The sequence below is a fragment of the Mus caroli genome, unplaced genomic scaffold, assembly GCF_978045245.1.
Source record: "Mus caroli unplaced genomic scaffold, Mus_caroli_1 scaffold_5, whole genome shotgun sequence".
In the NCBI taxonomy this organism is placed as follows: Eukaryota; Metazoa; Chordata; class Mammalia; order Rodentia; family Muridae; genus Mus; species Mus caroli.
Window position 1 is genome coordinate 152,048,790 of NW_028227260.1, and position 13,184 is coordinate 152,061,973.

Consider the following 13,184-nt stretch of genomic DNA (forward strand, 5'->3'; position numbering starts at 1 on the left):
ATCATCTACCAAACATACTCAAACTGTATACTCAGAATGAGTGGATTCATAATGACTGAAGATGTTTTCATTTCTTCTTCACAGAACTCCATTACAGGCAATCATGCCATGTATTTTCCATACCCAGTAGTTTGCTAAATTTGCTTTCCTGAAGGAACCTCAAGACTGCAAACTGTCAAAGTCCATTAATGCTGTCTTCCATGATGGCAGTACATTGACAGATAATTCCTTCCACCACTTCTGCTTTATCATTTTCTCCTCCTCATCTTATCCTGGCTGGATATTTGGCAAGCATCCTTTAAAGAATCTGCCTGAAGACCTCATTAACTTCATGTCTAACATATCTTGGTTCTAGGCTAGCATCTTCTCCTCTAAACCTGCTCTCTTTCTGGACTCTCCCATCTATGTCAGTAACTTCTCAGGCTACCAGGATTTAGCTAGTTTTAATCATGTCTTCTGTTCTAAAGCTCTAGAACCAGTTTTCTCTCCTTGTCCTTCAAAAAGATGTCTTGTAGTTGTAAGCAAATAATCTAACATTAACACATGAAAAAATGTTCAAACTTGAATGATCAAGGCAAGCAAACTAAGGTGATTAGTAGGTATAGCTGTTGTGTTAGGAAAAGAAAAAATTTCAATGATGGCAAAACTTGGTATAAAGAACTATTGTAGCATAGTGCAGATGATAATGTAAAATGCCTCCCGAGGAAAGTTTGTTAAATATATAAAGGGTCTTAAGAATATTCATATATTGTGACTTAGTAATACAAATTCCAGAAAGTAGATTCTTTAATAATTCTTTCAGAGATAATTGTTCTAATGAGAAAATTCAAAATGAGAAAAAATCTATAGCTATTCAAAATGTTCTAGATAATAACTTTATAATATAAAAACCTTGAAAACAACTGGATTATTCAACAATTTAGGAAGGATTAAGCAAATTACTACCAAATAAGCAGATGAAATATTCTATAGCTGTTAAAATTATAATTATTGAGGAAGCCTGAATGAAAATTATTTATCAAATAATGCTTAGTGGATCAAGATACAAAAGCTCATTTGCATAGTTATTACAACTATGCCAGGAATAATCATCACACCTATAGAAAAAGCCAACAGAAAATAGGAGGATTAAGGTGGGAGAAACATGGCTACCTCTTCTTGTGGTTAATTTTCTGTAGTGCTGTTTCCATAATAAACAATTCTTCTTCTCCCAAAGCCCCACACACATTTATCTATCTTTTGTTCTATATTTCTACTGCACCTCCACATCCACTCCCGTGTCCATAACACATTTTAATTCCTGGACCACTGCCCCTCTTGGTTACCCTCCAACTCATCCTGTCTGCTAATGCTGCCAAGTTGCCTAAAATGCCACATTTATCAAGTCACTGACTGATTGTCATTAATTTTTAAGTTGAATTTATTTGTGTTTGAAAGTTTCATAGTTTTATATAAGGAATTTTTGTCATTTTCCAGGTCCCATTCTCCTCTTTTATAGCTTTGAATTTGTGTGTGTGTGTGTGTGTGTGTGTGTATTTCCTCTTAAGTTGTAGATGTTAATGAGGCACCAGGTATTGCTTGATACATGTATACATTGAATAATTGTATACATTTGATGTGATTACATCGAATGATTAAGTCAGGGTAAACATCTCTCCTCAAATATTTATCATGTCTTTATGGCAAAATGTTCAAAACCCCCTTCTCGCTTTTTCAGATGTACAGTTAGTTCATTACTGCTGTCTGTAGTCACTGCATCATACACAACACATCAGAGTGTCAATGTGCTATCCCATCAGAACTTAGTTCTCACTGGTGATGCGTGAACAAGACTTGCTATCATGTTGCTCATCCTACCTAGTTCTCCAGGCTTACCTATCCTGGTCTAAAGCTTCCTTATTTCTATTTCTCTGCTCTTATTGCTGAGCGTGGTCCATGTCTTCTCCTCTATCAGCACGACTAACATTCCTAGTGTTAAGTTTTGACTGGAAGGATTTCTTTATATTTATTCATTTGAATCTCACAAATAGTTGATGTTGTTGCTCTTATTCTATCTTACACAAAAGACAAGATGAAGACAGTGACAGAGATAAGAAAGAGATGGCAAGAAGAGTCAATGAGGGGGGTAGGAAGGAAGAAGCACACGAATATGGATCTCAGCTCAAGAAGTATTAACTCCAAGGCCCTAACTTTAGTCGTAGGGTTGATTCCTCCAAGACATCTTGCTTAGTCTCCTCTCCTACCACCTTTACTTCTCTTATCCTCCTATGAACTGATGATAACAAAACAAAATAAATAATTATCATGGACTGGGGTGCAGTGTTTCTTGTTGAAACTCTGTGTTCTTTTGGAAACTTTGGTAAGGAAAAACTTACCAGCTCTGACCTTGAGTGGATAATTCACCCTCTCTGAACCTCAAATCCTTTATTTGAGTTAGCAATTCTCAATGTGTGGTCCAAGGACTAGCTGTGCCAGCATCACCCAAGGATGCCAGTTAGCAATACTGATTTTTGAGCCATACTTCACACCTATGAAATTAGATTTTTCTGGGGGTCCAACTAGCTCTCATGTTTCAACAAGCTCTCCAGATGTTTCTGTTGCACACACAACTCTGAGATCTCATACCCTGATCTAATACCTACCTGTTGGAATTGTTAGGAAGTTGTGCAACTCAACTCCTAGCACATAGGTTGTTTTTGCAAGTAATAATGTATTATTACCGTTGCTGAACTTTGTGTGGGCTACTCTTGTTCTGCTCAAGCTGTGGGCAGATAATGCTTCTCACTGCTCTTTCACTAGTAGCTCCCACCTTGCTAAGCTACAGGGAGTCCACATTCTAAGTTCTTAGTAAGACTATTACTTCCCGGACAAGTGAGTAGGAGAAGTACTTTGGAGAGTGGTTTCTGAAGTGAGACTACTTAGGGAGAATTACCTTACCAGCTGAGGGGTTTTAGGCAAATGAATGTGTTTGTGTGTGCCTCAACTGCTTCTCTGAATTACATGGGACAGAAACGGAACCTACACTGATTATACCTACTCTACAACCTCACAGTGATAACGCCTTGTAAAATGCATTCCATGGTGCTTACAGCATAGAGCTGAGTTATTTACTGCCTTGGGGTGCTGCTTTATGGTGGAGCACTTGCCCAGTGCACACAAGATCATAGCTTCTTTCCCCAGTGTTGAAAAAATAAAAAGAAAGGGAAAAAAACCAGGAAAATGTTAGTTGGCATTATTGTTTTTGTGTCTTTTCACCTATGTAGTAGTGAGTAGATTTTATTTCTTCTTTCTGGCCAGCAGATGATAAATACCACTTGTATTAAGCACATAGAATAAGGCTGTGCCTAAGATACGGTATCTTTTTTTAAAAGGTTTCAATCTAATTATAAACAGTGTTACTAGATTAAAATTATATCCCCAAGGATATAATATAAAAAAGTTCACAGCTTGCAGTGGAGGAAGGCTGATCAAGGCTGATCAAAACAAAATCTCTACCTAGAACTTGGATTCCTGAAACACTCTATTGAGGAACCTATTTGTACTCTACCCTTTTTGGATCCTAAGGTAAGCAGATAAAATAGTGAGGGAGGGGGGAGCAGGAAGGTTGGAGTCAGACTGTCTGAAACCTAATAGTACCATTTGTTATCTGTTACATCAGCTAAATTATATAACTTCTCTAGAGCGTATCTATAAGACTGGCAGCAAAAGAACTACTGTAGAAAGGAAATGAAAATTTGAATGTAGTCTGATCACCCCAATGACTGATAGTCACAGACGATTAATAAATATTGGGCATCATCCCCTTTCCCATTGCAGGGGAAATGCATAAGTTTCCTCTAAATAGTAGGTTTTCCACTAAGACCCACAAGCTTACTATTCCTATGTAGTTGGCCAGGTTTACAGTTCAAGGTATATTTTTCCTCTTGTTGATTGGGCCTTAAGTCCGATGAGAAAGCTGTTGATTACCTCCACAGCTAACTGTAGCTCTTGTCTTTCATCAAAGAAGCTTCGGAATGGCACTCCTCAGGGAGAAGCCCCCAATGGGTTATCCAATAGCAAGTGCTCATGCCTAAATCATCCATGCAAGCAACACCGAATAGACTCAGCAGGGTGCATTTATACCTGTGTGTGTGTGTGTGTGTGTGTGTGTGTGTGTGTGTGTGTGTTTGACAATAATAATAATAAAAGAAAAAGAGGCCACGAATAAGGGGAGGCATGGAAAGGGTTAGAGGGAGAGGACATGGGGGAGTTGGTTGGAAGAAAGGAAAGGGGAAAATGACATAGTTATATTGTAATTGAAAGTAATGGAGCATACCATAGACCACCTGAAAGAATTTTGGACTACTTAAGGGCCAGCAGACCAAGATTCTTTTCATGTCTCTTAGTGCTTTCACTTGGAGAACAGGCACAGCTTGCACCTTTTGTTTCTGTCTCCTTTATTCTGGGAAAATCGGACTCAAAATCATGGAGAACCCTCTTCTACTTCCCAGCCTGAGAATAACTGGCTGAAAGAGCATATCAAGATGTGTGTGTGTGTGTGTGTGTGTGTGTGTGTGAGGGGAAGAGAGAGGGGAGAGAGAGAGAGGGGAGAGAGAGAGAGAGAGAGAGAGAGAGAGAGAGAGAGAGAGAGAGAGAGAGAGAGAGAGAGAGAGAAAGAGAAAAGGTGACTATCCACAGCTGGCTCTGATTCACTTAGAGCCCCTTGTTTCTAGGGAATATGAGTGTTGGCTACCATTATCCACAAGTATAGGAGTTAGATGCTCCATCCTACACAAAGGAGTTATTTTCTCTTTATTCCAAGCCACATGTGCCTTTCTCCAAGAGTTGTAACCTATCACCAGCATAAACTTTTTTTTTTCAGCCCTTCAGTTCTCAATAAACTCTACTAAAAGTGTGGTGGCAGAACCCAAGAAGTAGGTACCTTCAAAAATGTTAGACAAAGAGAATAGTCCCTCTTCTCTATTGATTCCAATTGCTTGTGGCCACTGGGAAGACAGGCACAGATCATGTCTTCCTGTTGTTTCAGCACAGTCTGGTTTGCTATGTCCTCGGGCACATCTAGACATAGTTGCTTCAGGCATACCTTTACGACACTGCTGACTCCTCCCTATTCTAAAATGTTGTCATAATCTATTTAGTCTATATTCAGATGATGGTGTAGGGGGCACATTAGATTATATATGGCAACAAGTCCATGATGTGAACAGCAAACCAGTTTCATCAAAGAAAATCAAGCAAACCAAAAGCCATCGTAATTTCTAAGGAAACTTCAGAGGCACAAAGTCACCTCAAATCCCTGAGTAGTCACTTACCTCCCGGAATGACTAGTTTTCCTGTTTCCTGTTATTGGCTTCCACTTGTCCACAGGAAATTCCTGCAAAGGGAAATTCTGATAAGTTAGGGAAGTTTGAACATCCAGGTATCTAGGTAGTTTCAAAAATAGCAGCCTGGCCAGGTTCCTTAGCTTATAGCCTGGACGCTCCCAGACAAGCTCCAGAAATGCTCAGTTGGAAGGCTGCCTTTCCTTTGGGAAGCCTGCTGAGTTACTACACTCATGCAGAAATCCAGAAAGCATTCAGGGACAAGGACTAAGAATGTTGAATTTTCCTCTTGTTCCCCACCCCTCCCAAACCCCATCCAAAAACCAGTTTAGCATGTTTGCTATTTGCTCTGGCTCTTGCTTGCACTGAGGGATGGAGGTCTTCTTTTTGTCCTACTTGATGAACCTGTTCACTGCTCCTGCTTCTTCTAATACAGAAAGCATCTTCTTGGAAGCAGAGACCTGGAGCAGGTTTTCCTGCTGCAGAAACCATCTCCCACGTAGAGTGGAGATGTCAGCTACTCTTATCCTGCAATTGCTCTTTCTCCTGTGCACCCATCTTCAGACAAGGGCTGACATGAGCTCTTCTTCAGTCGATCAAGTATCAAGTGCCCTGGTTCATATGTTATAGCAGACTGTCTACCTTGGATGGATTTCCTGAATTGTTCAGCCATACGTGTCATTTGTAAAAATTTTCCTTCTCACTGCTGCCTAAACCTGAATCCATGTTTGCTTTTCAGATTCTTCCCGCTTTTGCATTCATCACCCTCCACCTGGCAACTCAGAGCTTAACATAAGAGAAGGCATTTTTCCTAAGCTGCACTGATCTGCTAAATTCATTTTGCTCTAATACTGCTATTATTAGTCCTTTCCAAGGTTTATTGCTTTAGCCCCAGTGGGCCTCTCTTTTGGGGACAAACAGCTGGCAAAGAAGAATGAATATAGGTCTTTGGTATCAGTTATAGTGGCTAAGGCATTTATTATCTGTGCTATGTAAGGGACATTCTGTCACCATTTTGAACCTGAGTTTGCTATTTGGCAAATAAAGCTTACTAGTGAGCATCAAATGAGATGTGTGAAGAATGCCTGGCACAGTGCATAGAAGCCTCTGTAGTCACAACACTGGGGAGTCTATTGCAGGAAGACTACTTGAGTGCACGAGACCAGCCTTAATAATACAAACTCTGGCCTCAAGGAGATGCTACTATGAAAAAGGTGAGGTTTATTTCTTATTTCAGCTTCCACAAAACCGGAGAACAGTCTCTGGGGGATGGGGGGGGGCATCTGAGCAATTCTAATAATTTACACTTCAGCTCTGTCTGCCTTGACATATTTGTGAGATGTCACTGCCCACAAAGGTACCATACTTGTTCAGCCATAGCAAATACCAGGATTTTCTCTCCACGTTTGGTCTAGTCTCATGAAAGTGCTTAGAAAATAGAGTGGGTGACCCCAACAAAAACCTCCACCCACTCCTACCAACCTTCCCAGATTCCCACCCTCCACCAACTCCCACTGACCTTCCCAGATTCTCAGTACTACTTTATTCTTTTGCCTCAGCCACTTAGTTTCCTATAACTGGTCTGTGCTCTTTGAACCAAAGAAGCAATACTCACAACTGATAGCAGCCGAAGATAATAGTAGAACTTGCTACCTAGGTATATGTGATATTGCTAGAAGCTACCCTGTTTGCTACATAAGAGAAGGGCCAGGCTTTGAACTCTACTCTTGAAGAAGCAGTTGACACATACGCCAGCACACAGCCTCTACAACTAGAAGCAGTGCTTTGGAGTCCACATCTGCCTTCACCAAGTAGATGGCCTATATTTCCCTTCAACTTAGTTGCATGGTATGTTATACATACACATTATACATGATTCACATATATAGAATATGTCATACATAACATATAACCTGTACATATGTTATGTATAAATATGTGTATGTATACATGTTATACCATATGTAAGAATGTTTGTATTATTATTATATCACAAATATATGGTACTTGATATATGGTAGCATATTCATGACCGGAGTATCTACTTCTTGATTGCTAGAGGACTGAATACATTGATAATCTAAGGCACCCAGAATCCAGTGGATTGGGCATATAAGTTATTTTTATGTTGTTCAAATCCTGGCTCTGCACCTTGTGATATGTGTGACCTCCAAGAATCAGTTTCCTCAGCTGTCCCATGTAAGTATTCAGTAGAGTCATCTGGCTATGTATGTAAAACTAACTGGCATAAAGTCTGTATGTTGTTGGTATATGCAGATTTCACTTCTCTAGGCTTTACTAAGCCAGAGCTGGTTAGCTCCATAGCCTTCTTCATGAGAGAAAGAACAGGCTCTCACCTTTTCTTCAGATAGCCACCACAGTAAATACTTTGTCAGAGCTGGAGTATCTGAAAGATTGTTGTATGTCTCACAGGGTCAGGAATACAGCATTCGGGTGACAAGGGTAGAAATGGCACATTCCTATGTACATAGCCATCTACATACCTGAAAGCCTAGTATCTAAGCAGATAGGCTTAGCCAGTGTAACAGACATTAGGAACCCAATGCATCCCATCCTCCAAGTACAAAAGGAAGGATATGGCATAGGCAACAGCTTGTCTATATTGCTACAGCCAGCTGCTGCTACCAGTCAATGGGACTTCCTTGTCTTTCAGAGGAGCTGGTCCTGAAAGGATACCCCTGTAGCCACCCTTTCTTTTACCTTCAAACCCCTTTCCCCAGTATTTGCTTATGAGTACTTCTTTCAGCCAAGATTTCTCAAGCCTAAGCGGAATTTCCCTTTATCTTAAAATAGCTTACTTCTAAGATGATTACTGTCTGGCAGTCACTGTTCTAAAGGCTTTGCACACATTCGCCATTTAATGCAACTTATGAAGCAGGTGCTGGTATTACCTTCATTTTTTTTTTCGATGGGAAAGATTAGGCACTGTAAATTCTGGGGAAGGAATTGAAACACAGCTAGTCTAGTTTCAGCTTCAATGCCTTTTGGGCATTATCTACTTTTTCTTTTCTCTTTTTGTTAGCATTATGAATATTTTCAAACATATCAAAAAGAGGAAAGCAGTTGACGGTGAACATTTATGTATCCTGCCTAGATGCTACAAATACCGTTTGTGCTGCATTCAGCTTATCATGTGCCTGTTTGCTCTTCGATTTATCAACCAGTGCATAGTACATTTTGCAACCATTTTATCTGCATAAATGTCAAAACCTAAATGACATTGAGTAATTCCTTAAAAGCTACCAAAGTTCACCCATGAAGAAACAGATTGCCTCAATAACTCTGTTAACTATTGGGGAAATTAATGTACATTTTCAAACATTCTCACCAAGAAAATTCAGGCCCAAATGATTATAATGATAAATTTGGCCACATGCTTAAGGAAGAAATAACACCCGTGCTATCTACATTCTTCCTGAAAGTACAAGAGGAGGGAATGTTTGCCGCCTCATTACCTAGTTAGGAAAAACAACGATTTTACAATACAGTCTACAATCTCTAATAAATGGAGATGCAAAGGGCCTTAACAACATGTCAATAAACCAGGTCTAGCAGCATAAACAAGTTAGCATATTATCATCAAGTGGGTTTTATTCTAGAAATGAGAGGAGGATACTTATTTCAAAATCCAGTTGATATAGCTCACTGTAAATTTAGACAAAAAATAAACTACATGGTCATCTCAATAGATGCTGGTAAAAACATTTGAAAGAACCCAAAGTCCATCTTAATTAAAAAAGAAAGCAAGCCTCTCTGAAGCTAAGACAAAAAGGCATTTCTCAATCCAATAAAGGCCGACTGCAGAAGGACAGTTACTGCAAGACTGTTTTACTCATTTTCTACAAATGTCATGACTTATTCTTTTTGGTAGCCACCAAACTTCACAGTGAAACACTGAAAAGTGAGCAACAATGTTGCTCTCGGCATTCCTTCTGAACATTGTATTGGGGGTCCCAGACAGAGCAGTCAGGCTCTCTTTCCCAGGGAAGCACATACAGAACATGGATGTTCTATTCTAAGATGAAATGACTGCCTCTGTGTAAAATGGTCTATGACCTACCACAGAGCTACTAGAATGCCTCAATGACTTCAGCAAGGTGGTAGGCTAGAAAGCCAATGTAGGGTACAAAGTTCAACCTTGTAGAAGTTACAAAGTGTTTTAATTTACTATTCGGAAAACAGTATTATTTACCATAGCCTTGAAGCCTATTAGAATACTAGGAATATGTAAATCAAAATATGTGTAAGATACATAGATGTTAAATTGTATGCATTAGCATACTTCAAAAATACTTTTGCATGCACTTTAAAGCTTATCAATTTGCTTCTACTGCTTTAGGCAAAATTTGCTTCCTATGACATGTATAAATATTAGTGAAATCTGCTGGCTGTTGATGAATCTATCCTTATGAAAATCTGATCCATATCAAGCTACTTAATGTGCTTCCAGGCCTTGCTGCCTTCAACTTCCGTATGACTACATACTGACAAACACAGTTCTCCACTTTTTTTTTCCTAACAGAAGAGCCATGTTATACATTCATCTATTGATGGACATCTATGTTGGTTTTATTCCTCAGCTACTATAAGTATTGTAGCTATAACTGAGGGTGCATAAGTATATCTGTGGTAGAACTTAATGAGTCCTCTAGATGCTACACATAATATAATTTTATTTAGTCGTAAAGAAAAGAATAAGTCATGACATTTGTAGAAAATGAGTAAAACATGTAAAGTGAATAGAAAGTAAATTTAAGAAAACAAATGTGGAAGGGTGTGGCTGAGAGGAGAGGAGGAAGGGGGCTGTGATTGAGATGAAAAGTGAATTAAAATTAAAATATTAAAATATTGAAAAAAGAAAAGTGGGTAAAAGTAAAAATAAGCAAAATAAGTCAGACTCAAGAAGGCAAACGATACGTTTCTAGCTCATGTGGATTCTACCTTTTAATTTTAATTAGTACTAGCTGTTTTATAAGGTGAACATATATTTCCCCTTTAAAATAGTGCAACTTCAAATGATAATACATTCATGGTTTGCTCTAGATCACTCAGATACTAACTTTACCATTCAAACCAATACCAGTCCTATTAATTTGAAGGACCAAAAGTTACTTTGGCTAACCTCTACAGTGACCTGGGTATGCTGACATCTTGGTGGCTAGGTGTACAGAAGGGGCTACATCATTGAAAGGAAGTGCAATCCTATTTTAGAAGAATCAATGTCACTCACCCAAGAACCAAGTCCTCACCTGTATGGCTGCCTTCCTGGATTTCCAAGCATTGCCAGGTGCCATGCTGCTGTCCTCATGGGCACCATGCTGAGGACCGTGACAGCAACCTGTACACCGGATGCATTGGTGGTGGTGACACCTACAGTTGTGGCATTTTGGCAACAAGTTTCTCTTTAGCAAGGCAGGGCAGATTTCTCCAGAACAACAGATGCAAGGATCATGCCTTACAGTTCCCTGAGCACTGCAGGGATGAGAACAGGTCCTGTGGTAATCACAGTCCCCATGATGCACTGGCTTACAGCACAGGGAATTGTCTCGGCCTTTAGTAGCAAAGCATTCTGGGTAAGTGGGAGTTTCTGACTGAAGTGGTGACAAGGAATGATAGGATTGGTCTGCAGCATGGTATGACTGGTCTGTGGAATGATATGATTGATCCAGAGGATGGCATCTTAAATCCCTATAGCTCACTGACTGGAAGTTTTGATCTATAGGTTTTTGTCTCTGGATAAATGGCTTGTTGTTATGAGTGGTTAAGCCTGGCAAATGAGATGTAGATAAAGATTTGCTGCTCTCTTCAAAGAACTTTCTTCTGTCTGCAAACGGCATGAGGACAGCTTCTTCCCCAGCTTGAGGAGTAGATGTCTTCAACTCTTTGTTGTCATCTGGGCTGGAAGGAGCTTCTGTGGATAGTGCCACCTGTGGCTGTGTGTTATGTTCTGGAGACCATCTCCAATGGCCTCTACAGACCCCATGGTGAGCATTTGCTTTCTCAGTGTCTAAGGTGGATGAGTCAGATGCTTTCCACCATGTGTTCAGGGCCAAAGAAGACTGGCCAGACCTCTGGCCAGGGCTCATTCTTCCCTCTAAGCCTCCCCTAGCTTTGGAACTCTCTGAGGCTTGGCTGAGGCATTCTGAAGATCTAGCCCTGAGAATCATGCTTTTGTTAAAGACCTTGTCTCCAGGGCTAGGGACGTTTTTATATGAAGGCAGAAGAGATGCGTTAGAAGCAGAGAGTGGAGGACTTTCTGGAGGCTCTTGGGTCTCTTCCACGGCTTCATTCGTGTCACACAATTGTGACAACGGGCCCTTACTTTTCTGGAGCTGGGCTTTCCTCCTCTGAATTTCATTCCGTAGATTGGTAGCAAACCTCTCACTCTTCCGTCGGTTTTGGATGGAGCGGCCCCGAGGGCCTCCACTTCTTCTGCCACCCAATCGGCCACACTCCTTAGGCTCATTGTCACCTTCTTCACTTGCTTCTGTGTGATCAACTACTTTATGGGCTGAAAAGAAGTCTCTGGTTTGTTGAACAGAGGAGCAAGTAGCAGACAGTTGCTGGCTAGTCAAGTCACTGCTTGCTCTGCCTGCTCGGTTTGGGTGTCCATCAACCTCCCCAAGTAGGACATCACTTTGGCTCTGGTGTACAGAAGCCATCAGTTTATCATCCATGGGCGTGGTCTTCCTTTCTTTAATGGTCTGGTCCTGGGTGCCTCCCGTGGGGAGACTTGGACTTTTCTTCCCTTTAGGGTTGTTGTGCAAAGGGGACACAGTCCATTGGTGTCCATCCTGCCCAATTGGCAACTCCATCCCCCTGCTGCCTCTGGAATCAAGGTGCACCTGCTGCAAGTGGGATGCCAACAGCTGTTCAGGAGCACTATGGCGATGTTCTGTGGTTCCTCGGAGGTGCGGAATGGCACCAAAGTTCAAAGTGTTAGCCAAATCTGCTGAAGCCTCCTTAAGCAGGCCAAACTCTTTGTTGGAACCTTTGTCATGGGCTTTGGGGGAATCAAGAGTTTTGGAGGAGTCCTCTATCAGTAGATGCTCACAGTCATCCTGGCTGGATTCAGGTGGCTTGCTGAGCTCACAGTTCTGGTGGTCCTCATCTGTCACTTGGTCTTGCCCACTAAGGCAGCAGAACTGATTAGAGCTCCTTGGGGGCAGCACTGTCTCTAAGCCTGGTTTTTCCTTTTGTTGTAAGGAGTCTACCGGTTCAGATGCACGATGCTGCTCTCCATTGAGAAGTTGGGCTCTAGAGGCCTGAAGGCTGTCCCACCTCACTGGAGGCTCTGGTGGATTCCGTGCCATCTTGGCAGGTCCTGAGTGGTGGCCCTCATCTGAGCAGGATGATGCATGGGAAGTGGAGGTCACATGGTCCTCACTGGTACTGTGGCTACTTCCTGAGTTCTCAGATACATTAGCTTGGTCATCAGTGACTTTAATCGACCCTGGGCCTGGCATGACACAGTCTGTAGAGGGTGGTTCCTCTGGCTTAAGGGAAAGGGCACAGTCAGAGGCATTTGAGCTGGCTGAGAAGGAGCTGTAGGCTGAGTCACGCTGGCTGGGGTACATGTTCTGGTCAATGGGTAAGAGGTGGCCTTCGTAGGTAGGTTGGCCTGGCTGTTCCAGGCTTTCCATGCTGCCAATAGAGCTGCTCTTCTCAGTGCTGCAATGCCGGGAGAGGGGGCACCACTGTACACTCACGTCACTGTAAGACACAGGGTACGTGCATTAGTTAGCCAAGGAATCAGACACCTTCCCTACTTTGGCCAGTCTGCGATGGAAAAGGGCAGGTCAAGCCAGTACCACCTATGTTACAAATAAAAGGACAATGGGG

At 41.4% G+C, this 13,184-nt stretch overlaps 1 protein-coding gene across 5 annotated transcripts in view; it reads right to left on the reverse strand.

Annotated features, from left to right (window-relative positions):
- Shroom4 (shroom family member 4) overlaps window positions 1-13,184 on the reverse strand; it is a 231,901-nt gene that overhangs the window by 34,012 nt on the left and 184,705 nt on the right. For all 5 annotated transcript variants that reach the window (XM_029473009.2, XM_021153944.3, XM_029473010.2 and 2 more), the window contains 2 exons: window positions 10,592-13,055; window positions 5,313-5,374 (listed from right to left, as the gene is read on the reverse strand). In XM_029473009.2, the coding sequence (XP_029328869.1) occupies window positions 5,313-5,374; window positions 10,592-13,055 (2,526 nt within the window). The remainder of the gene's footprint in view (window positions 1-5,312; window positions 5,375-10,591; window positions 13,056-13,184) is intronic.